General features: G+C 36.9%; 2 protein-coding genes across 2 annotated transcripts in view; one reads left to right on the forward strand and one right to left on the reverse strand.

The window, feature by feature from the left end:
- The window catches only part of LOC137083179 (uncharacterized), a 172,377-nt gene that overhangs the window by 54,994 nt on the left and 93,539 nt on the right, over positions 1-23,844 (reverse strand). The gene's annotated exons all lie outside the window — the stretch shown is intronic.
- smchd1 (structural maintenance of chromosomes flexible hinge domain containing 1) overlaps positions 1-23,844 on the forward strand; it is a 106,162-nt gene that overhangs the window by 39,993 nt on the left and 42,325 nt on the right. The window contains exons 21-29 of the mRNA XM_067422933.1: positions 1,736-1,880; positions 6,076-6,169; positions 7,089-7,161; positions 7,248-7,384; positions 8,935-9,069; positions 15,652-15,885; positions 15,976-16,121; positions 16,211-16,296; positions 22,025-22,143. Of these exons, the coding sequence (XP_067279034.1) occupies positions 1,736-1,880; positions 6,076-6,169; positions 7,089-7,161; positions 7,248-7,384; positions 8,935-9,069; positions 15,652-15,885; positions 15,976-16,121; positions 16,211-16,296; positions 22,025-22,143 (1,169 nt within the window). The remainder of the gene's footprint in view (positions 1-1,735; positions 1,881-6,075; positions 6,170-7,088; positions 7,162-7,247; positions 7,385-8,934; positions 9,070-15,651; positions 15,886-15,975; positions 16,122-16,210; positions 16,297-22,024; positions 22,144-23,844) is intronic.

The raw sequence follows: 23,844 nt of genomic DNA on the forward strand, positions 1-23,844 counted from the left end.
TATTTTTTCAGTTAGTTAAGGAACATTCTCATTTTCATTTTAACGTGGTGTACTAAAATAACTAAAAAATAATAAAAACTACATAAACATATTTAAAAAAAATTATATAATATTTCTAATGGAAATTACATTAGTATCTAAATTATGCTAAAATAGCACTGGAGTGAAGTAACACAGTTCCTGTTCCATGTTACAGGATTAGTTTACTTTAAACTAAAATACAAAAATTTTACAAAATTTTCTGATATTTTACTCACCCCCATCTAGTCTTGTCACAAGACCAAAATTTTGACCGATGCGATACCAGACTAAAATACCGCGATACAGATACTAATTTGATACCACGGTCAAAACTGCTTAGTCTTCACTCTATAATTTAACTATACACTGTACATTCTTAATAAATATATTTGTTATTTAGCCAAATATGTGGTGGTTTTCTATTTTTCATTGTTGTTTGATTAACATTAATGATACAGAATATTAGGTCTAGCTTAAGACCTGCACTGATCTAATTACCTCAGCTGTACACGCTCACTAAAGACATATCCAACTGTGTTTACCTGAATAGTCGCCAGACCGTGCATTTTGACATATTTTTTGCCATTTAAACCCAAACAATAATCCGCGAAATAACTGAGTCGCGAACATCTCCCCCTCCCCCCTATTGACAGAAATGAGAGGGTGAGGGAGGATTTTTCACCCGGGACTTTTTACTGCGCCGAGTCGAAGTACTCTCAGAAGTGCTATTCCGCCATACATTATAGTTCTCCTTTTTAATCCGCTTAGAAAAGCGCCACGTTTAATTTTATGTCACCATATTTGATCGTTCAACTATTCGAGTAATTGTATTTAAAGGGGTACTTCAGCGCTGGGAAGATGAACCTGTATTTAAACTGGGTCATTAATGTAGTAGAAATGTGAAATTATTTTTGAATTTGCTGCTTTCTAGACTGAAAAAAGACAGAAAATGTATTTTTGTCTCATGGGGATGAAAGACAACAATTCTCAGAATGCTTCGCTGCCCTGTGAGGCCACTCCCAAAGCCACCGCTACTGAATCACTGATCACTTTCTCACCACCGCATTCATCTTCATAAAATCAGTTCAGTTAGAGAACAGACACTACAATTAAAAACTGAACATGCTGCTGAGGGAGTGTCACAGCCCAAACGCTGCTGGAGCCAGATTACATTGACAGTCATGGATGAGCTTGTGATGAGAGCAGAGGTAAACGCGTCCGCGCTTGCGGCAGTAGTTCTCAGTGTGTTTTCAGTCTGGCGCATTTTCAGTTCATGCCTTTGGAAGTTTAACTTTTAATAGGAATTAATTTGAGAAGTTAAAACACTCACTTTGCTCCGCCACTCCGTTTCCATGAATGCCTGCAGCTGCGAGCTGAGCTGTGAGTGCGATCTCACTCCCCATGCACAGGTGTTTGGTCGCTTCTAACTTGATCTCTGTTTGGTACCATAGTGAATGAACTGGGCTTATTGGGCTAAGCTAAATGCTATCAGAATGTTACCGCGCGTCAGAGCGATTAAGTGCACGCACTGAGACGATAGAGGTATGTATCGACTCATTTTAGTTAAGGGAATAACATAGTTTAAAATGAAAAAGCGGTGAAGTATCCCTTTAAATGTATATAGTTTTTAACGTAGGCGTACATTTTCATTTTGAAGTGAACTGATCCTCTAAATTCTCTCTCTTTGTGTTTTGTCTCTGTGTTTCTCCAACAGAAGGTGAAGCTGTATCTTTTATGCTAGGCATAATTTCTTCTCCTGTCCACATGGGAGTTCCCTTCAGTATTCCTCTAGACTTTAGGGATGAGTTTGATTATCCCACCCAGCCACCCTGTGGCATTAAACCCCAGTTGGAATGTAGGTAGGTCAAAGTAGATGCACACAAGCTCTGTAGAGATCTAAGTACATACTTGAAATGTATAGATTCATCATGTATAGGTAAATGTAATCAACTGACGGTAACAACACGCTGCTGACGCTCGTGCATCAAAACAAATGAGTGCCGCTCATACAGAGAAATAGCGGTAAACATTCAAAATGTGAAGTTTTTATATTTAACATATGATACAGTTAAACATCACACAACCAAATGGGCTGTTTTCCTGAATACCATCATGACTGAAAATGACACTTATTTCATATGACAGTTCCACAAAAAAATATTTAACATTTAATTACTTACATTTTAGATGCGATATTGAGTTTTTTTGTTCTATTTCAGCTGTGAAAATAGTTCCAAACAAAGATTCCAAGCAACAAAGTTCCAAAACAGCAGAAGCCTTAGGTTACTTGCGTAACCCTGGTTCTCTGATAACAGAAGTGAGGTATCTCACTAAAGCCCCTTTCACACTGCACGTCGGACCCGCAATATTCCCGGAACATTGCCGGGTCGCCTTCTGTGTGAAAGCAACCACGTCCCGGGATTGATTATCGAATTTGACCCGGGTCGGGGACCTAGTAATATTGCGGTATTCGACCCGGGACGAGCGCTGTGTGAACAAAAGCCGAAACTAATGCCGCAACGTGTAAGTAGTTATCGTGCGACTCATAGAGCTTGTTTTTTCAATAATACAACCCTGCAGTGCCAGAAGAGCTCGTCGGTGTTTTAAACGCAGAGAGTGTTCATATACAAAAGAAACTAAAATTAAACAAGCAGAAATGTGCGCAAACTGGACACAAGTCAAGACCACGGAGCTCCTTACTCTCCGCGCTGAAGCTGAGATCGCTCGCCATTACACGTCACATCAGGATGTTACGTGTCAACTCGACCCGGGAACGTTAAGCGTTGTGTGTGAACGCGCACATATTACGGTATTTGGCTGGCAGTGTGAATGGACCAAACCTAGCGGCCCGGGAACAAATGCCGGGTCGCATTATCCGTGTATTTGCTGGAATCGCAGTGTGAAAGGGGCTTAAGGGAAAGTCTCCAGGCGTGACCGACTGCGGAAGCACTCGGTGGTGGGGGAAAGAGAGCCATAACTCTCTAACCCTCCCAAACCCATACTCCTGCCACAGCTTTGGACCGCTCCACGTGATGTGCGGAGGTTCAAATCAGTTATCACACATATCTCCTCCCAGAGGGCTAGGTTGGGAGATCCTGTGTCCAGCTGGCGGCCCATCTCCTCCAGCAGCTCCGCCTGGTATGCTGTTAGATACCAAGTTCTCAAGAAGAGATGTAACATTCAGGGCCCTGACGGTCAAGGCAGAGGATTTGTAAATCTTCTGGAATGAGGATGCTGAAAATCGATCGGTTTTCCTGGGTAGCGTGGCGCCAGCCAATGTAAATTTTGCTCTACGACCTGGATGCAGGTGGTTGGTTACTGAAAGCTCCACTGGAGGTGGGTCAGCTAACCCCAACTCCCCTATATCTTTTACATCTAGACGTGCAAACTCTTTGACGGGCACGCGGTGTGAGAACGTCTTTTCCCAGTGTCTTTTCATCTCCGCCATGCAGGCCGGGACTGCTGGGATGGACTGTCTGACTGGCGCAAGCCGTGATGGTAATCTTTTACCATCGTAGAGATCCCTCTCAGGCCCTTGGCCCACCTGCTCAGAGGGCCATTCAATGGAAAGCTTAGCCGCGGCTCTGCAACATACTTCCATAATGTCTAATTCTACCACTGGAGAGGAGGGGGGGGGTCTCCACTCTGGTTACTGGGTGGATGAGACCGATAAGGTGGGAGGATGGCATCGTCCTCCACATCATCATCTTCCAAAAGATGAGGGGATAATTCCCTAATCTTCATCATCCTCTTCCCCGTTATACCCGCAAGGGCTTCTTCAAAGACGGGGGAGGTTGGGGGATTCCACATCCATGATCACAACTCAGCTACTAGGCTCCAGTGGCTGCTTAGCTATCACCATTCTGGGTTGAGTCTGAGAGAAGCATGGGTCCTTGTTTCCTGCCACTGCCACCCTGAGTCTCCTTTCACAGGTTTTAGTAGGAAAACCAGAACAGTTAGAGCAGCTCTCTGGGTCAGATACATCTGCTTGGGCATGCTTGACACCCAAGCAGGACATGCACAAAGGATGTGGATCCTTTGCTGAAATCCATAAGCCACACAAGCACGTGAGGAGGAGCATCCTTCCCTCCTGTGCTCTCTGCAGTTTTAGCCGTGGCCATAGCTCCTTTGCACCCTCTTCGTTTGGATAAACTTATATACCAGGGAGGTGGGAGTTATATACCTGATCGCTGTAGCGATTGGTCTGTCAGTCTGGCAGAGGTGGTGTAACTGGTGCTTCTGCAGTCGGTCACGCCTGGAGGCGTTCCCTTAGTGAGATACCGAACGGATGTTAGAAAGAGAACATAACTCCCCTCACGTGTTACTGAATTATTCAGTGTTTGAATGAATCGTTTGAATAAATGACTCGATGAATCACTCATTAGGACTCCCCTACTGCCACTTACTGGTGGTGTAGTTTCATATACTTTTCAACATTTCTTTTGTTTATTAAAAAATACAAATCTCATAACATTATTTAATGCAGTAGTAATTTTTCTGTGTAAATTATATAATTTGATTGGTAACAGCCCTATAGTGTCTTATTTTAATTTAATGTATATATCAAATTTAAGGATATAATATGAAACCTAAAGCATAGGGAAAATGCCCTTTATAAAAGGTAAAAATATCACAAATATGCAGATTTAAAATATGTCAAAGCTGATTGAACACTGGTGAGAATATTGCTTCAGAGTAAGTTATATTTACAACACAAACACACAAATCTAACTTTTTTCCGGACAAGCAATTTTACTCGGACAAGTGAATGACCAATTTACTTGATGAACATGCTTAATGCCCGTCTGTTTGTTATCAGACCTATTTTTTTTTGTATGCATAAGGAAGTCCTACACAAGAGAAGAGACTAAGTGTTGTTTCCAAACAAAGGTGAAAATATATTAGGGGTGTAACAATACATTGATATAGATCGATGCATAAGTGCTTTGTGCCGTGCTGCATTGGAGCCTTTCATATTACAATACTTTTGCAGAATGAAGGAATATTAATAGCATATCTTGTTCTGTCCAACCTATCATATGTTATTAAAAATCTGCACTATACATTTAAAATACATGCCTTTTAATTTTATAGTATTTATATATAATTTTTAAATAGTATAAAAAATAATTTGAGGATGTCCCAATCAGGGTCCAGAATGTGAAATTTTGAAATAAAGTTTTGTTTTGTTTTGTTTTGTTTTTTGCAGTTGTGAGTAAATAAAAATGTAACTGGTTGTGTAAAATAGGCACATAATATAATATCGAAATATGAATAGTATCGTAATTGTATCGCAGGTAACTTTTTTGAGGCATTGGAAAAGATCATAGCTGGCTCTGAGAATCGATATTGTATCAAATCATGATGAACCCGTCTGATTTACACCCTTAAAAGTTATCGGCCAAAATAAGTTGAAAAATTGAGAATATTTGCAAAAATCCGATATTGTGCATCCCTGCTAATCATATATAAATGCAAAATCATTTTTGGGCTTAAATATGATGTTTTCCATAAACTTTATTAAAGGTAACTCGACTTTTTCAAAATGTGACAATATGAATTGAATGTGAATTTTTGTTTACTTGTAGTACTTTTAGTGTAAATCAGTACAAAAAAAAAACATTTAGAATGTTACCATAGATATTGGTGTTGTTTCAACACAATGTTGCTGCCTTAATAGATTGTAGTTTTATTCTAATATTTCTAATATATAAAATATTATAATATTTAATCAAATTTTCTGACATAATTTTAACTGATAGTTCCAAGTGGCTACTATTTTGTTTTTCTCCTGTGTTTCTCTTGGTAATTATGCAATATCACTTGAATTTCAAATGATTTTCTGCCAATTCAATGGTGTTCTCACGTCGCATACACTAAAGCAGTAAGCCCCAGGATGCAGTGTCATGCCTAGCAATGTCCCTTAGCTTTTCTAAATAAATAAAAATGTGTTTGTATGTGGCCACAGAGAATTTTGGAATTTTGGAGAATTTACATCTTGAAATGGACATTTTCCTTGTGTTTTTTCTAATGGTAAAATTTCTTTCTCTTTAGTTCACTAAAGTTGAGTTATGAAGGGATTGCATTCGGGACCACCTCTGTCATCACAAATGTGAGGGCTATGGGAAAGATCAGTCATCAAAGCAAGGTTAGCAGTGCTTTACATAATTGTATCACTCTGGGCAATGTTTGACAATCACGACAAATTCAGCATCGCAATTGGCTCATCCAATATCTGTTTGTTTTATCAATATCTTGAGTGTTTTAGTTTATTTGTGAGTTTTGTTACAATGGTGGTAATATATGTAAATGAATGCCTCTTTGTGTTCATGTTTAGGTGTGTAGGTGCACACATAGGTGGCCTTTCATTACATTATGATGCCGTATTGGCAGCTTGGTTTCGATAAATACTGTTGGACTAAGAAGGAAGATTTGAGTTCTGACAGTTACGTGATATGTTTATAGTACAATGACCTCTTATGTCAAAAGATTCAAAATTCATGACCGCTTTAATTACCTTTATATTAGGCTGCTGTCAATTTTATGCAAGTTCCTTAAAGGGTTAGTTCACCCAAAAATTTAAATTTGCCTGTGATTTACTTACGCGAGTCATCCTTGGTGTATATGGAAGATTTGTGTATACTCATCAGTACAGTCTTATTTGGATAATTTTAGCTAGACTTATAGCTAATAGTCATGTGAAAAAGTACAACCTTTTCAATTCTATGGTTTTATGTATCAGGACAGGTAAATACACCACGACACATTACACAGTGTCATCATTTGATAAAAATAAAGCCAAGAGATTGGAAAATTGGGATCATTGTCCTGTTGCATGGCACAATTTTGACTAACAGATGCCCTCACATTTGACTCAAGAATTCTTTGGTATACAGAGGAGATTATGGTCGACTCAGTGTCTGCAAGTTGCCCAGGTCCTTTTGGCTGCAAAGAGAGAAAAAAACTCTTTCATAACAGTAATTATTTTTGTAGTGACACTATTAGCACAGAACTTGGATTTGCATGTGATATTTGTATTTGTGTGTGTGTGTGTGTGTTGTTAACAGATGTATACAGTGAAGGTGCACATCCCAGGGCTGAAGCAGAACAACCAGTCTCTTCAAATTCTTCTGCAACCTGGTATAACAAAAAAAACCCCCACAGAAACAGCACAGAAAGAAAACCTGTAAATCAGAACCTGTAAATAGATTAAATCTATCTTTCAGGCCTGCCACACACTCTGGAAGTGTTTCCGGAAGATGTGCTCTCTGTCGAGAATGGGACTCCAGCAAACTTTAGAGTGGAGGTTCAAGATGAGTACCAAAATATCACCCCTCATCCTAAACTCGTGGTTCGCTGCCAGGTAGTACTCATGAACAAACACCATTTATGTACTTCATTTTAGTAATTCAGTGTACACTAATGTTGTCAAAAATATCGATATTTCGATATGTATCGATACTGGAATATCTGAAACGATACGATTCTCAGTTTTTACAGTATCGATACCAGCTGCGCTCTCCTCTCCGACCGAAAGCGAGTTGACACACACCGGCATATTCTCACTCAGCCCGGTTAACCTCTGAGCACGGCGAACACGCGTTCTGCTGGACTTTTTCCTCATGACAGTGTGTTAGTGTTAGTGTGTGATCGGTCTGAATTTTGCGCGGGATTGCACATAAATTAATTCTACGAATCCCCGCAGATTTCGTGCTCACATCTGAAGCGCACACACATAGCCTACCGTAATAAAGCCGCCTCTGACATGATACAAGTGCAAACATTTGCTTCTTTTTCCAGCTTATTATTGGTCAAATACACTCAAAGAATTATCAGTGCACATCTGGAAGAGTATTAACGTAAACACAGTCGCAAACAGTTCAGGAAGAACGAGTAACAAGAACCGTGTTTAGCATCCATGCGTCTGTTAGTCTTAAAGGGACCGCAGTCATTTGTTATTCAAACTACAAAAAGACAAACGATCACACTGCTCTTGACTGATCAACTTGTGTAACTAATAGTTTCATCTGTAAGCTATTGATTTTTTTTACAAAGAACATTATCCAATGTTGTTTTAAATGTAATTACTATGCATTTTTTTATTCAGTTTCTTATCTGAATGTTAGAGTTACCTGAAAAAATAAAGCAGTCTATTTAATTTGTATCTTCTATTCTATTGCATTTAAGTGCTATTGTTTGTAATCTGTTTATTAGTTCTTATTTTATTACTGTTTACTCGTCTTTTTAAATTCAATTTACCATTCGAAATCAAACTTTCTTGTGCTGTGTGTAAGCTATTGCAACACAATTACCCCATTGTAAAAAATACATTGAGATAGCTTTGTGAGATAATTTTAATAGTAATTGATCAATAATTGTTCAAATCAAAACGATGCCCAACCCTAAGGAACATGCTGGCCACATGAATTTTTAGTAAAAAATAACAATGAATAATAAGTTCTGTTGTCATATTAAGCATCTTTTTTTTTTTTTTTACTGTGGTATCGATTTAGTATCGATATTTTAGTCTGGTATCGTATCGAAGTCATAATTTTGGTATCGTGAAAACACTTGTGTACACACACATTTACCAAGCACAGTGTTGTAGCCAAGTTCACCTAAACAGAGACCAAGACAATACCAAAAGAGGGGTTGAGACCAGGCAATTACTTTTCAAATAATCTACTTTCATGTAGTTTTAAAATTGTCTAAAATGTAAGTAACTTGGACAGTCCTACTCCTATACCTCTTCCTGTATCGACATTTCATTTGGTAATGTTAGGCAATTTGGTTCTACATGATGTATTCTGTAACTTAAATTACATTGAAAAATTTAATTTCAATCAGACTTAATTTGTCACAAGATTAAATGTAATCTTCTGATAATTCAATGTTTGCAATGTTTGTTTGTAGTTGTTGGGAGTCCCTGATCTGCCTGTGGATGTTGTGGACTGCAGTAACACTGGCTCTGGGCTCATGCTGACCAAACCACTATTGCTGAAGACTGTAAACACTGAACAAATCCTTACTGCTAAGTTCAACATTCCTGTAAGTTGCTGTACTTTTTTTTCCTACATATTAAACTGTTTGTTATTATTGCCTTTTTCTGTTTTTAATATTCAGAAGCTTGTTGCTTTATGTGCATTTAGTCAAAGTCAAAGTAAATATATATATTGATTGATATATAATATACATATATATATATATTAGGGCTGTCAAAATGAACGCGTTAACGCAAAATCATTTTAACGGCACTATTTTTTTAACTCGCGATTAAAGCAGCGCACATTTTCTGTTTGATCCATGTCCCGTAGTTGGAGAAATTGAGATCAGCCATAGACGTAAAGGATAGCAGCAGACATTAATAGGGAAAGAAAAGGGTTATAGGTGTCATGAACTGGCTTTTTTTTTATACTGTTGTCTGAGGTCAACTAATGATGTTCATGTGGTTTTTACATTCAAAAACATCATAACTAATAAGTAATAGGCTATTTTCTACACTGGTTTTGAGGCTCTCTCGAAAACGCTGGGTTCTGATGGGCGTGCAGCAATGGAGACTTGGAAGTAAACGCCCATGGCTAGGATTGGATAAGATTTGCATATTTAATGAGCTTAAGCTCCCCTGTCAGATCAGTGATCCAATCCTGTGACTGATTGGACTATTATTTTTATATTACACATAGCCCGCAAGATCGGACGATATAAGCACGAACCGCGCGCACACATACACGTTCGGCACGCGGCCACACTTCAGATGTCAACTTGAGAGAGACTGAGAGAATAGCAGAACAAGAACGGAATATTAAGAGATTGATCGGCCTGCCGGGCTTTTGCGTGCTAAAGTTATGCTCTGTTAGACACGTACACATAAGCAAAACGATCTATAACAATACAGTACTATTGCATATAAAAACACATTTTACTCACATGGTGTGTTGCACCATTCCTGGCGGATTCAAATCCAGCATCGACCGGAGATTTTTTTACAAACGATCCCGCAGGGAACTGAAGTGAGTATGTCTTCCTCATATGAGCTGGAACTTCATTAAAAATAAAGTTCAACCACTCATTCCTAATATTAGGATCAGAAGGAAGCTTATGCAGCAACTGTGTTCTTCCACAGCCAGGAATAACACTATCTTAATCTTCCTCGTCATGTTTATTGTTGTTGACCATCTAGCACGAGCTCTCCATGAGCTGGTGAGCGGGGCTACTGGATTAGACGCGCTGTAGAGGCGGTGTTTCATCGCGCACTGACGTCAGTATAAAGCACAGGACCGTGTGCTGTGCCTGGTGTCTATAAAAGCTTTTCTTTGTCTAACAAGAAAGTTTTCAGCTCTGAAAATTAGAGGATATTCTTATATTACCATGAGCTTTTATATATCCAAAGCTCAAGGGAAAGTTGATTCCTCAATTCATCACCACTTTAACAATAAAATTACTCTGAAACAAGTGAATTTATAGCCTACATAAGCTACCATATTTTCTGCTCAACTTTTATTAGACTCTAGGTCGAAAGAATAGTGCATTTTTACACCGAGCACATTCTCTGCAGTCTGAGCGCAATACACTGAAGCTCACTCTCGCTCATGTCCGAGGTAAATCATTAGCACCATTACCACTTACAGTACATGTGTTTTATTGAACTAAATACATTACAATCGGCTAAAACGAGTATGCAGTTTTCTTTTCTGAACAAGAGCACTCCCGAGTGTTCTTCACACAGTTCAAGTGAATCGCAGCACAGTTAGGCACACACACACAAAATACCGGCAGCTTAATAGGGAAACGTGCATCTCTTAAAGGGGCCACACGATATTCCTACTCGTGGAATATGGACCTCCTCCAGGTATGGTGTGGTACTGGTGCGCTCGCAGGTCCGAATGACAGCTTTCACATTACCAATTTTTCATACGAACTGTGCCCTGTTCTGAACTAAACTGCCAGTGTAAAAACTCCCTTTATTTATATTCTTAAAATGAAAGAAATCATTGAATATTCTGAATTTTTAAACTTCGGCTTAAGAGACATTAACTAGTTTTTTGAAAAACATCTGTGACCTTTGCATTTCTAGTCTTCATGTTCTGTTGAGTATGGTTTCACTAATAATAAACGTACATTTGCATAAAGCATGCATATTTGTCCATACCCATGTTGATTAGAGTATTAAAAACTTAAAAACATTAATTTAATTAAGGTACATTTAGACCTGATAAAAATGTGCGATTAAATTCAAAAACTCAGTTTGTAAACTGGTGAAAATCAGGATTATTTTGGTCAATCTCAATTATTTTACATGATTATATGTGGACCATATGACTTTATAGGAGTAATTTTTTTAACAATATATTAAGTATCTATTTGCTCGAAATTAGGTTGCTATGGCAGTTTTTTTAAATATAATTTTGATAACACAGCAGATGTCGATGTGTGGTGGAAAATCACCTTTTAAGATGAAAGTCAGGTCACAAAAAACTAAAAGTATCAAAAATTTATTTCTGAAAATTCGAAACTCAGGGTAGTCTGTCTTAAACCAAAACGTTCTTTAGAGAGCTACGAAGTGAGCTCCAAACAAAACTGAGTTTATTTATTCAGTCAAAACATTCATATACATTTTTCAGCAAACAAAGACTTTAAAAACAATTATTGGATAAACAAATGAGCAGATTGTCATAAGGCCTCCTTCTTCCAATATCTTGTCATATTCACCAACATCCCATAATAGTTGTGCCCACCTGACATGTATTTATTTTAGTTGGAAACATCTTATCTGACTCCCTAAACTTCTCCCCAGTGTTAATGACCTTGTCAATTTGCTTCTCATGGCATTTGTAGATTAGCTTTAAAACATCAGAGAAAAACATAAAATGCATTACTCATCCTTTTTCCCAACAAGGTATCTTAAGCAATATATATGCAGAAAGCCTTTTTTAATACATTTAAAGACACACATTTCTATGTCAAAAACAAATTATATTTTCTTGATTAAAAAAATATATAAGGAAATCTATGCAAGTTGTGTATGATTAACAAAATATATCATGTAAAAACAGTAGCATTGATTAAATACACATAAGAAAATATTTCTCTTGCAGCTATCACTTTAAGTACTAATGCACAGCACTATATTGTTACACATAATATTTTCTCTCAGCAGCTTATTTTCAACTTAAGACATAAACTAATGGGTTTACGTGAATACTTAAAAACCCGACATTTTGACAATGCGCTTCAAAACGAAACGCAATTGACTTTGCTTGTCCGTGTTCAGTTTGAAACCTAATTATATGCATGCATTATCTTTGTGTCAATTTTATATATATAATAAAATGTAATCCATAATAGTTAGACACAATAGACTAAATCCGCAGTGAAAGTATGCACTCTAAATGCAAACCTCTGTCTAATCACGTATGTGTGTATTCTCTGGGTGTTTGAAGGATATACTCGAAAATGTCAGATCGCACATCGTTAAAACAACAAATAGGTTATTGTCGCAGACGATGTATATAACACACCCCTAATTATGATGTGATGATGCCAGTCCCTTTTTGTGTTAGAGGTTGAACGACCAGATTTTTCATGTGATTTTAAAATTGAGTCAACATTGACTATTCACTAATGACGTCATTAATAAAAAGTATCCATGCATTGTGCGAGCTACTATCTGTTAGGGGTGCACCAATCCGACTTTTTTAGTCCCGTTACCGATGCCTGGGCTTTGTGTATCTGCCGATACCCGATACTGATCCGATACTGTTGTTAAATTAATAATAAACTGTATACCTTCTTTGAAGAGACTAAAGGCACCAGACTTTACTAAATAAAGATAATAAGACAAAATAACAGATGTATGCAAAGTGTTGAATTTTTTCATTTTAAAGAATTTTATTTAAAAAACAATTGTGCATTCAAATCTAAAATATAATTTAGGGCTCGACATTAAGCATGCTCATGTCTCTCCTTCAGATAAGTAAATTGGTCATTCACATGTCCGAGTAAAAAATGTGCTTGTCTGGAAAAAAGTTAGATTTGTGTGTTGTAAATATAACTTATTCTGAAGCAATATTCTCAGTGTTCAATCAGCTTTGACATATTTTAAATCTGCATTTTTGTGATATGTTTACCTTTATAAAGGGCATTTTCCCCTAATCTTATTAAATATAAGCTATGCTTCAGGTTTCTTATTATATCCGTTAAATTAAAATACGACACTATAGGGATGTTACCAATCAAATTAAATTATTTACCCAGAAAAATTACTACTGCATTAAATAATGTTAAGAGATTTGTATTTTTGAATAAACAAAATAAATGTTGAAAAAGAAAGGAAACTAAACCACCAGTAGGTGGCAGTAGGTGAGTCTTAATGAGTGAGTCATTGGGCCATTAATTCAAACAATTCATTCAAACGACTGATTCCTTTAAGAATGAGGCTGCCATTTACTAACAGGTTATTGAATCTGATTCAACCACTAAATCATGCAGAACACGTGAGACGCGTTATAGTTCTGCTGTTTGGAACTTTGTTGCTTGGAATCTTTGTTTGGAACTATTTTCGCAGCTGAAATAGAACAAAAAAAAGCTCAATATTGCATCTAAAATGTAAGTTATATTTTAGAGTAGTTACTTAATCATGTAAGTTAATGATTGTTTATGGAAAATAGCATATTTGGTTGTGTGATGTTGTTTAACTGTTTCATATGTTATAAAGATAAAAACGTAACATTTTGAATGGTTGCCGCAATTACTATGTGTGAGAGGCGGTTTTTTGATTTCTCCTCAAGATGCATGAGCGTCAACAGCGTGTTGTTACCGTCAGTTCATTAGATTAACCTTTATCCATATCCACTATCAGTCACCACTTACACTAAATTAATCCTTTGCATTCTGCAAAGTTATTTGCTGGGCTGTATTGTCCACTCCTTTAGTTTTGCTGAGATGCAGGAATGCCGTGTGCTCATAACATGGTGTTTCTGGATTAAATTTGGTAGTATTGCCGACAGACGAGCTAGTTGGCGTGGCAAGCATAAAATATCACTACACATCCGTCTCTCTGGCTCGCTCCATGTTGCTTCGAGCATGAGACACACATGAAGCTGCCGAATGATGTAGGTTCTGCTGCGATTTAAAAAAAAAAAAAAAAAAAAAAAAAACCCTCCTACTATCGGATTGGTGCATCCCTACTATCTGTATGTATGTTATAAGAATTCTCTTATAATGCTGTTATAACTGTTAATAAAAACACACTAATGTGTGTTACAATGCATCATCAGTGCATTATTTTAGACCTGCATTTTAAAATATGTGTACAATAAGCTGTTAAAAACATGCATTCATCCAAGCTATTTTGAGCATCAAGAAGGTATACCAAACACATCTTGTGGAGTGCTCTCTGAGTATGCATTTATTTGTCGTTTTAACTGTTGGAAACAGATTCCGTATCCTGTTGCACTCTCTATAGGCCATGAACAGTGACTAGTCGACGTTAAGCTTAGTGTCATGGCAGAGCGTTAGTCAGTGCAACCCCTATTTTTTGTCTGTCTCAAAATATTTCAACATTGTCAGTTACTTTAAAGGTGCACTATGTAGTATTTTGCAGTAATATATCCAAAAACCACTAGGCCAGTGTTATATATTTTGTTCAGTTGAGTTCTTACAATATCCCAGATGTTTGTAAATTGTAATAAAATTGCTATTTTAACCAAGGAGCCGGGATGTCTGAGGGAGTCGCCTGTCAATTGTCATATCTGCGTTACCCTCGTTTTTTTTGACAGAAACGCTTTACTCTTAGCAATGTGCAAAAAGTGTCACAGTAGCTGCTGAGCAAACACACAGAATAATGCCATAACATCATTTTAAACACACTTAAATGTATCTTTTATGATAAATGGAGCTGCATTACCGCACACTCGTCACCGGAAAAGCGGAAATGGTGCCGGCGACTGTGTCCCGTCATAATAAAAGTCCTGCTGCTCGCGAGGCGTGTTGCGCAACAATCGCTCCAGTGGCCTTGCTCAGCTCCACAACACTGTCCTGCTCTGCTTCATACTACAGTAACATTAATAACCGCATTCACGAACATGATTTCTGCCTGAGTCCTATCCCTATTCTGATTCTCCACTGGCTGTGAGGTGAAGACCACATGTCCCAAGATTCTGAGCTCAAACTTAGCGTTATCAAACCACGCCTTTGTTTTGAAAAGGTGCCCTCTAGCGGATCGAAAAGTAACATAGTGCAGCTTTACGTTTTTCTTTTTTTTGGTGAATAGTGTATATTGTTCAAAATAAGTATTCAGTTAATTCTCATAATTGTTTTTTGTCTAATTTGCTATCAAAGTAAGTAAATAAAATCTAAAGAATCAGCATCAGGGCTGTATGTATAAAGCCTCAGAGTAATGAAAGCCTCATGAACTGAAAATCAGCACTATCTGTTTTTTTTAAGTGCATTTTAATGATATTATTATACTATACTTATATACTATCTTCTTCTTTATATTATTCTTAAAAATGTAATAAAATTGTAATCATGTTAATGAATTTGTATTAGTTGTTAATGAATTTGTATTAGTTCATTCTCCTTAAAAACGTATAACTTAACATCCACTTGATTATTTTTATGTGTACATAGAGCCATAGGACAGTGGCGTGTGTGGAACGTCAGCTGCGCATATTACCCAGCTCACGAATAGCTCGTTTGGAGGTCTACAGACAGGAAGAGGGCTCTGATGATGTCATGGTGCTGCAAAATTCAGAGCGCATTAATTGGACAGCAGGAGACACACTGGGCGACCTGCACTTCAGACTGTATGATGAGGGCAATAGACTGGTTCCCCTTCTGCCGAAACTTAGCAGCAAGATTAAGGTGAGTTGATTTCTAGTGACTGGATATGTTTGCACTTTAACACATTATTGCTCTCAGTTGTTTGTAGATGTATTTGTGCTTTTCGTGCAGGTGAATTGGACAGCAGAGTTAAACGCAGAAGAGCTTTCTCAGGGAAAACTGCCAAATATATGCGTCCCATCTCAAGCACAGAGGGAACATTTCTACGATGTGTCTTACCATGACCAGCACACAGTCAACATGTCATTCTTCATTGTGTAAGTTACACACATATGTATGTCTGTTTTTCATTATATTCCTATATATTTCTGCAGAAGCATCTCTTTATTTGTGTGTGTCTCTAAAGGCCTCGCCCAGATGAGCCTGAGCGTTTGCGGGTCAACCTCAGTAAGTCGACTGTCAAAATGGGTGAAATTCTGTCAGGAAACATATGTAAGTACCATCTATAGGTTCTTCATAATTATCAATAAAAGTAATTATTTGATTTCTATTGACCGTTGCAAGAACAGGCCTTTTGGTTCCTCCATCTCCTGGTAGAAACATGTAATATAAAAGACTTAGTTTAAAAAACATTAACAGATCTGACTGACCTCAATCTTTTGAACGGTAGCGCAAGTTTGTCACACAAAGCTATTGTATGACTTCAGGCATATAGCACCCAAGTTGTACAGTCTACTGTTATGAAACTGTCCTGATACTTTTATTTTGCTTTTGGATTTAGCTAAAGAATCAGACTTTGTTCATTGTAACTGAATTGTAATTCAATGGAACATTGGTCAAAATAATAAACTATAAACACATTTATTTTCTATAGCGTCTTTAAAAGTATAATCTCAAAGCGCTTCACAACTAGTTAAACCATACAAAAATATTTTTTATCTGAAAATAGGATTTAACCTATGTAGTGCTGCATCAGAAACACCAAAGACTCAACGAGTAAATAAAATTGAGTGATCAGTTTTGAAAGTGGCACTGAGATCAAGAAGAATCCAAATAGAAGAGAGACTTAAAGCGATTAACAAGTCATTAGCCTTAACTAATGCGGTTTCAACATAAAATGGCTTCTATGATCCACAGATCAAAGAAAATCATGTTTTTGGAAAAACTGCATCTTTACCCCTGTAAAAAGAAGTACACTTTAGAATAACTTTCTGTAGAAGTTAGGGATGCACGATATTATCGGCACGACATCGGAATCGGCCGATAAACGCTTAAAATATAAAAATCAGCATCGGCCGATATCCACGTTATCCAAAAAAATCCACGTTTGCGGCGCTGATGCGGTGGTGACGTGTTAATGTAACCAGTGGGTGGCGCGCACTGTCAAAACCGCACGTAAAAGCTGTCAATCAATTCTCACACAACAGAAGAAGAACACATCGTCTCATACGCACACTACGTAGTCACAATATCGAATAAGAGTTCTGTGTGGAGTTCTTATAATAAAATTAATGAAAAAGAAGTGCAGTGCAAACTCTGCCATGCGAAGCTTGCTTATCATAGGTCAACCACTATGCACAGTCATCTGAGAGCAAAGCACCCAGCAGGTCCATCCACAGGTCAGCAGCAATCAGTGGCTAGTTTTATGATCCGATCAACCAAGTCGGATGCTAGACGGGCAGAGCAAACAACGGCCCTCATCACGAAGATGATCGCTTAAGATATGCTTCCGATCAGCTTTGTAGAAGGAAATGGTTAGAAGTCTGATGGAGTTTGTAGAACCCGAGTTTATTGTCCCGTCAAGAAGACGATCACTGCCAGACTGGAGAAACTTTTTGATGACCATGTAAGGGAGCTGCACAGTCAGTTAGGGATAGTTGAAAAAATGGCACTGACGACAGATTCATGGACAGCGCGTTTATCCACATTACAGTGAATTAATTGTTAACACAGCCTATACCATAATGAATTAAACAGTCATCATTGGTCTCTCTCCCTCTCTTTCTTTTTTAATATATGTACCCTTTAAACCGTTTTAAATTAATAGCGAATAAAAGCGATAACGGTCCAGTGGACAGATATCTATCAATGAATTTTTTTTTTTTTTTTTTTTACGAAACATGCAAACATATCACCATTTATACAACAACAGCTAGAAAGTCGACGAAGCAATTTCGGTCAGAATTAGGCCTACTGTAGCCTAATCGGTAACCAGCATTGAGAAAAATGTAAAATGCTTATTCCTCGCTTAATTTTTTATATAGGTTGCACGTGAGATTATTTTAGCCCGAACCAGACTCCGCTTTCTACAGCCTGGTTGCACGAGAGGGGAAAAAAGCCTTCTTCCACTTAAGAGTTGTATAGCCTACTTTTAAGCACTTTTTATTTTAATATAGGCTATCTCTTTACATAAATATTATTGTCTACTTTAAAAAACTGATCTCGTTATTTTTTCAACCCAACTAATGATGCATCTGCGCTTTCTATATTGCGCATGAGGGAAAAAGCTTCCTTCCACTTGAGAACAGTTGTGCACTTTTAAACACTTTTTATTTTACTATATCTCTTTACATAAATATTTTTTATCCTTAAACTGTAATTTCGTTATTTTACTAACCCAACTAATTAGCCTACTCAGTGCTTTCTAGGTTGCACGTGAGAGAAAAAGCTTCCTTCCATTAAGAGTTGTGTACTTTTAAGCACTTTTTAATTTAATATATTTCTTTACATATATATTATTTTCTATTAAAAAAAAATATAATTTCGTTATTTTTCTAACCCAATTAATGACTTTTATAGGCTATCGTTGCACGTGAGGGAAAAAAGCTTCCTTCCACTTAAGAAGAGTTTATGCACTTTATGTCGCTTTACATAATTTTGTTAACTTAGTTTTTTTTAACTGTAATTTAGTTATTTTTCTGACCAAACTAATTACTCACCCGTGCTTCCAATGGGTTTCACGCACTTTTACGTGCGCGCACTGAGATAGGGCTTCATTTTTGATTTTGCCTATTTTTATAAACGGTCGTTTGTGTAGCCTATAGTTCATGACCACTTTACAATATTTCATCCACATAGTTTATTTTGAAGCCTATTCTGTTTTCTTGTACAAAATATTTTAAGTTAAATGCAGAGTATAGCACTATTCGCACGGGATTAGTATTATCTAGGGACCTCTGAAATTAGGCTAATCCCCCACATCTGAGTTTTGCGTAATAAATAAAAAACGAAATTGTTTATTAATTACTATAAAATAATCAAAACGATATCGATGCCTGTTTAATGATTTCATACAGCTATATCTATAACGAAGTCTTGACATCATATCCGGGAGATAAGTCAGTAAATTCGAGTAAAATCACAGGCTTATCCCTTGCGAATGCGCGCCACGCAAAACTCAGATGTGGGGGAGTAATTTCTAAATCACAGAGGTCCCTAGATAATACTAATCCCGTGCGAATAGTGTTTAAGACGTATAAAAAAGACGAGAAAATCAATATTTGTGTAGCCTGCCTGACACGGTATTTTCACAGATCTCATCTCTCATCATGTAGCCTATTTAAAATGGCATAATTGCATCAGTTATATTCTCAATTTAATTTACAGAGCCATCCCTACAAAGTTTTTAGGTTAACTATAGAAGAGACTATATAGAATTAGTGTGTGTCGCATTCGCAAGAACGGGCGCGTGGCATCAGGATGATTGCGTGATGTTGGTCAGCCTTCACGGTACAACCCTACTGTAGCCTACATTACGATGAACTTGAGTGCACATTAAATGAAAGGCATTTAGGAGATTATCCACACATTTTCCCCCGGCCTTTATTTGTTTGTGCTGACCACGCCACTATCAGAGACCCGGCGTTTAATTGACCAAAGGCTTTTATTTAAAGCTACACTGTGTGATATTTTCCCCCATCTAGTGGTGAAAGGGTATATGACCATCCAGTGAATAATTGTTTCTGCTCCTCTCAATTTCGATTTCGTTTAAACTCCTACGGTGGCCGATTTAGTCATGGCTTCCAGTTCGACCTCTTCGGTGAGTGTTGCGTCAACTCAAGTGATGAGGTAATTTTTGAAAACTATTATAATTTGCAGTTATTTAATTTACCAAATGATCTATGATCAAGTTAATCTATGTAAAATGAATAATAGAACTGAATAATAACCAGTTCATTGCTAACATCAGCTATCAGGTTCCCAGACGAATGCAAGCTCTTAGTAAAGTAACTTTTATCAGTGCTATCATTATTCTGTATATTGTACAACACCACTAGCGTAAGGCAAACAAATTATAATGCAATTAAAATATTAATCTCATGTTATCCGTCATAGAACACGGATTTATGTTATAAGGTAAACAATACTTTTTCATCATTGACGCGAGGAAAACTATCCTAGACGTCGTTCTAGTGTTATGCTCAGCACACCATGATATAATTAGCCAAGCAACAATAAAACTTCCAATATACACGAATAGGCTGAATTAATATTATCTGTCGAGAAGAAAGCAGGCAATGTCGGCGTTCTTTTTAAAATCGTTGCTCCTCATGAGCTCTTTCCATCTTGGAAAGGCCACTCCAGTATTTACTTTTGTCTTGTTGATTTGCCTGTCGTGTTGCCGGCTTAATTCTCTTTCCCGCTTCCTTGGCGACTCTGATACATATCCCGCAATGTTACTTGGTCGCCGACCGGGGTCGAATTCGGTAATCAATTCCGGGACATGGTTGCTTTTACACAGAAGGCGACCCGGCAATGTTCCGGGAATATTGCGGGTCCGACGTGCAGTGTGAAAGGGGCTTAAGAGTGATCCTCCATCATCATATAGCAGCCTCAAGCAATCCTCCTCTTCACATTCGACACGGTGCCATCGAGTGTAAAAACGCGAAAAGCGAAGCTTGAATTTACGGGTATGTCCCTCTTTGGCAAATGTACTTTCAAGATGGAGGAGCAACATGGCGACCGCCATCCGAACCCTCAACACGTATGTATTTTCAATGGTATATTATAAAATTATGAGAATGCATTATTACTTGAAATAAGTAAATATACATTAATGAGCACATATATTTTTGAAAGAACTAAGTGATTTTAACTAAGAATAAACTAAAAAAGTTACACAGTGTAGCTTTAAGGATATACCTATGCCAGTTTGCGTGCATGCGGGGGAGGGGTGCGATTTTCGAATAATATTTGAATAATTCCCAGCGATCATCGAATATTATTTTTGCTTGAAATGCACATCCCTATGATTTATATTGACTGTTTTTAAATGCTGCCTTGAATTTCTGAATGCACGTACAGAAGGACGTTTTCACAACAAAACTAGCCCAAAACAAGCCCAATGGCGTCTCCCCACTCTCTAGCGCGTGCGGCAGCCTCCACAGCAGCAGAAGCTCCTCCAGGTCCTAGTGCCCTCCAGCTAGTCCGCTATATATTTATACATGTAGTGGGGGCGCTGTTGTTACAGTAATACAATGAAAAGTAGAATACACAAATAAATTGAAGTTACTTCTTGTTCTGAATAAACAAATCAGTAATGATGTCATAAATCACAAGCATGACACTTGTAAATTAAATACTTTTATATACAGTGTATTAATCTGTAATAAAATTTTACGAAATGGATGATGAAAAATAATCCAAGGAGCTCTACAATAATTGTAGAATTAAAAGACAGCATCAATGGATGTCATGCCACCCCCACTTCATGTGCACAAACGTTAAATCCAAAAATACAATATTTAGGTTACAGCTGCATCTGGGGTGAAAAATTACTGACTTTATTATTGTTATTTTCAGAGCTTTTAATATACTCTTATCATAAAAAGAACTTTATTAACATTTATTTATCTTCAACAAGAATCCTTTTAGTAAGGATACCTCAGAAATCTGAAACTGAAAAAAAAATAGTTTTTGCTCAAAATGGTGTTGTTTCCAAACAAAGGGAAAAAAGAAACATATATCGGTATCGGCATCGGCCAAAATGAGCTTAAAAATATCGGCATATCGGATATCGGCAAAAATCCAATATTGTGCATCCCTAGTAGAAGTACCTTTCACTGAAATAATATACTTTAATAAAATACTTTTACATTGTTTGCAAAGGATAGTTCACCCAAAAATGAAAATGTTGTAATTTTCTCATCCTCAAGATGATCACTCAGCAGTTTTATGATTGTTAAAAAAGATCACTGTTAACCTTATATTTCCTTCACAGATGTAGAAGTGATTGATCAGTATGGGAATAAAACCGACTGTCTAAATGCTGAAAGTGTGAAGACTTTGAGTGTGTCTGCGAATGACCTGGATAATGAAGCTCTGGCCATAGAATGGCAGGTATGCACAACCCCAGGCACAAATAAATGAACATTTGTAATACAAAAAATTACATTAAAACATATCAGACTACTTAAAATGCAAAACTGTTTTTTTTTTGTACATGTAATACAGGATTTAAAATTAGCACCAACTAATTTGTAGGTACTTTTTTATTTATTTTTTGTGTGTGTGTGTGTGTGTGAATGGGAGGGGCATGACACTAGTCAGCAGCAGGGTAAAACTATTTTTATTTTATTTTATGCACTGCACACAGCAACAACTTTTAATAAAGCGACCAAAGCGCCGGCGCTTAACACCCATGAAGATTCGACCGTGAGATCGGTAGTCGAATCCGGCTCTGCATATTGATGCATTGAATCTTCGACTATTTGGGATCACCCCTTTTATACACACACACACACACACACACACACACACACACACACACACACACACACACACACACACACACACACACACACACACACACACACACACACACACACACATATATATATATATATATATATATATATATATATATATATATATATATATATATGGATTCATATATATATGAATGAACGATATATATATATACATATACACATTAATTAATTAACACTGACAATTATTTTATCGCGCACTAACGTAGTTCTTTATTATTATATTCAAAGCCCGTTGCTCACTGCCTCTGAATACATATACGTTACAGAGAAACCATTGATCACAGGAGAATATAGGGCTGTCTGTAAGCCAAGGGAATGATTCAGTTTTTTTGTTTTGTTATTATTATACTCAATGTAAACAGCGATTGATAGTGGAGTGCATCTCTGCCTCTGTCAGAAGAAACATACTGGGGTAAAACTGAGTTTTTTGTAGTTGTTGATATTTATGATTTATGATATTGTTATATTCGACTCTGCAATCGTGAATTGTGTAGCATGAATGGTTTAGTTCAATAAACAAGTAGCCTAATTAATATTAAGTTACTTATATTTTAGACTCTAAAAAGTTTTTTTGTTCTATTTCACCGACGAAAATAGTTCCAAAGGAAAGCAACACTCAGCGCTGTGTTTTGTTATTGAATGATTCAGGATTTTGAATGAATCATTTGAATAAACGACTCAATGACTCGCTCATTAAGACGATCACTTGCTGCCCCCTATTGGCGATTTAGTTTCATGTTTAAAAGTATTATTGCATTTTTTTAATTTAGAACTTAAATCTTATAACATTATTTTTTGCAGTTTAAATTAATAATTTAATTGGTAAAAGCCCTAAAGTGTCTACTATTATGACTGAATTTATTAATCAAATGTAAGAATTTAACATGAAAGATGATGCATACATTTAATAAGATTTTAAAAAATGCCCTTTATTAAATTAAATAACACACTGGGGTGAATATCACTAATATTTAGCAGATTTTAGAAGGCCTATGTTAAAGCTGATAGAACACTGAGGAGAATATTACTTCAGAATCAATACACGTATACCACCAAAAAAAATCCCCCCACACATTGTACAGTACATACAATTTGCTATGTACTCTACCTGATAGGCCCGAAGTTAATCAATATAAAATCAAATTGTGACAATGACCAGCGCTTTAGTGTACATGTTTTTTTACTTTCAGCAAATGTTATTTTTTACCTTTATTTCCTTGTCAGTGAACCAAAATGTTATAATGTTATAACGTTATGATTGAGGCTCTAG

Source organism: Pseudorasbora parva, chromosome 1 (genome assembly GCF_024679245.1).
Source record: "Pseudorasbora parva isolate DD20220531a chromosome 1, ASM2467924v1, whole genome shotgun sequence".
NCBI lineage: Eukaryota > Metazoa > Chordata > Actinopteri > Cypriniformes > Gobionidae > Pseudorasbora > Pseudorasbora parva.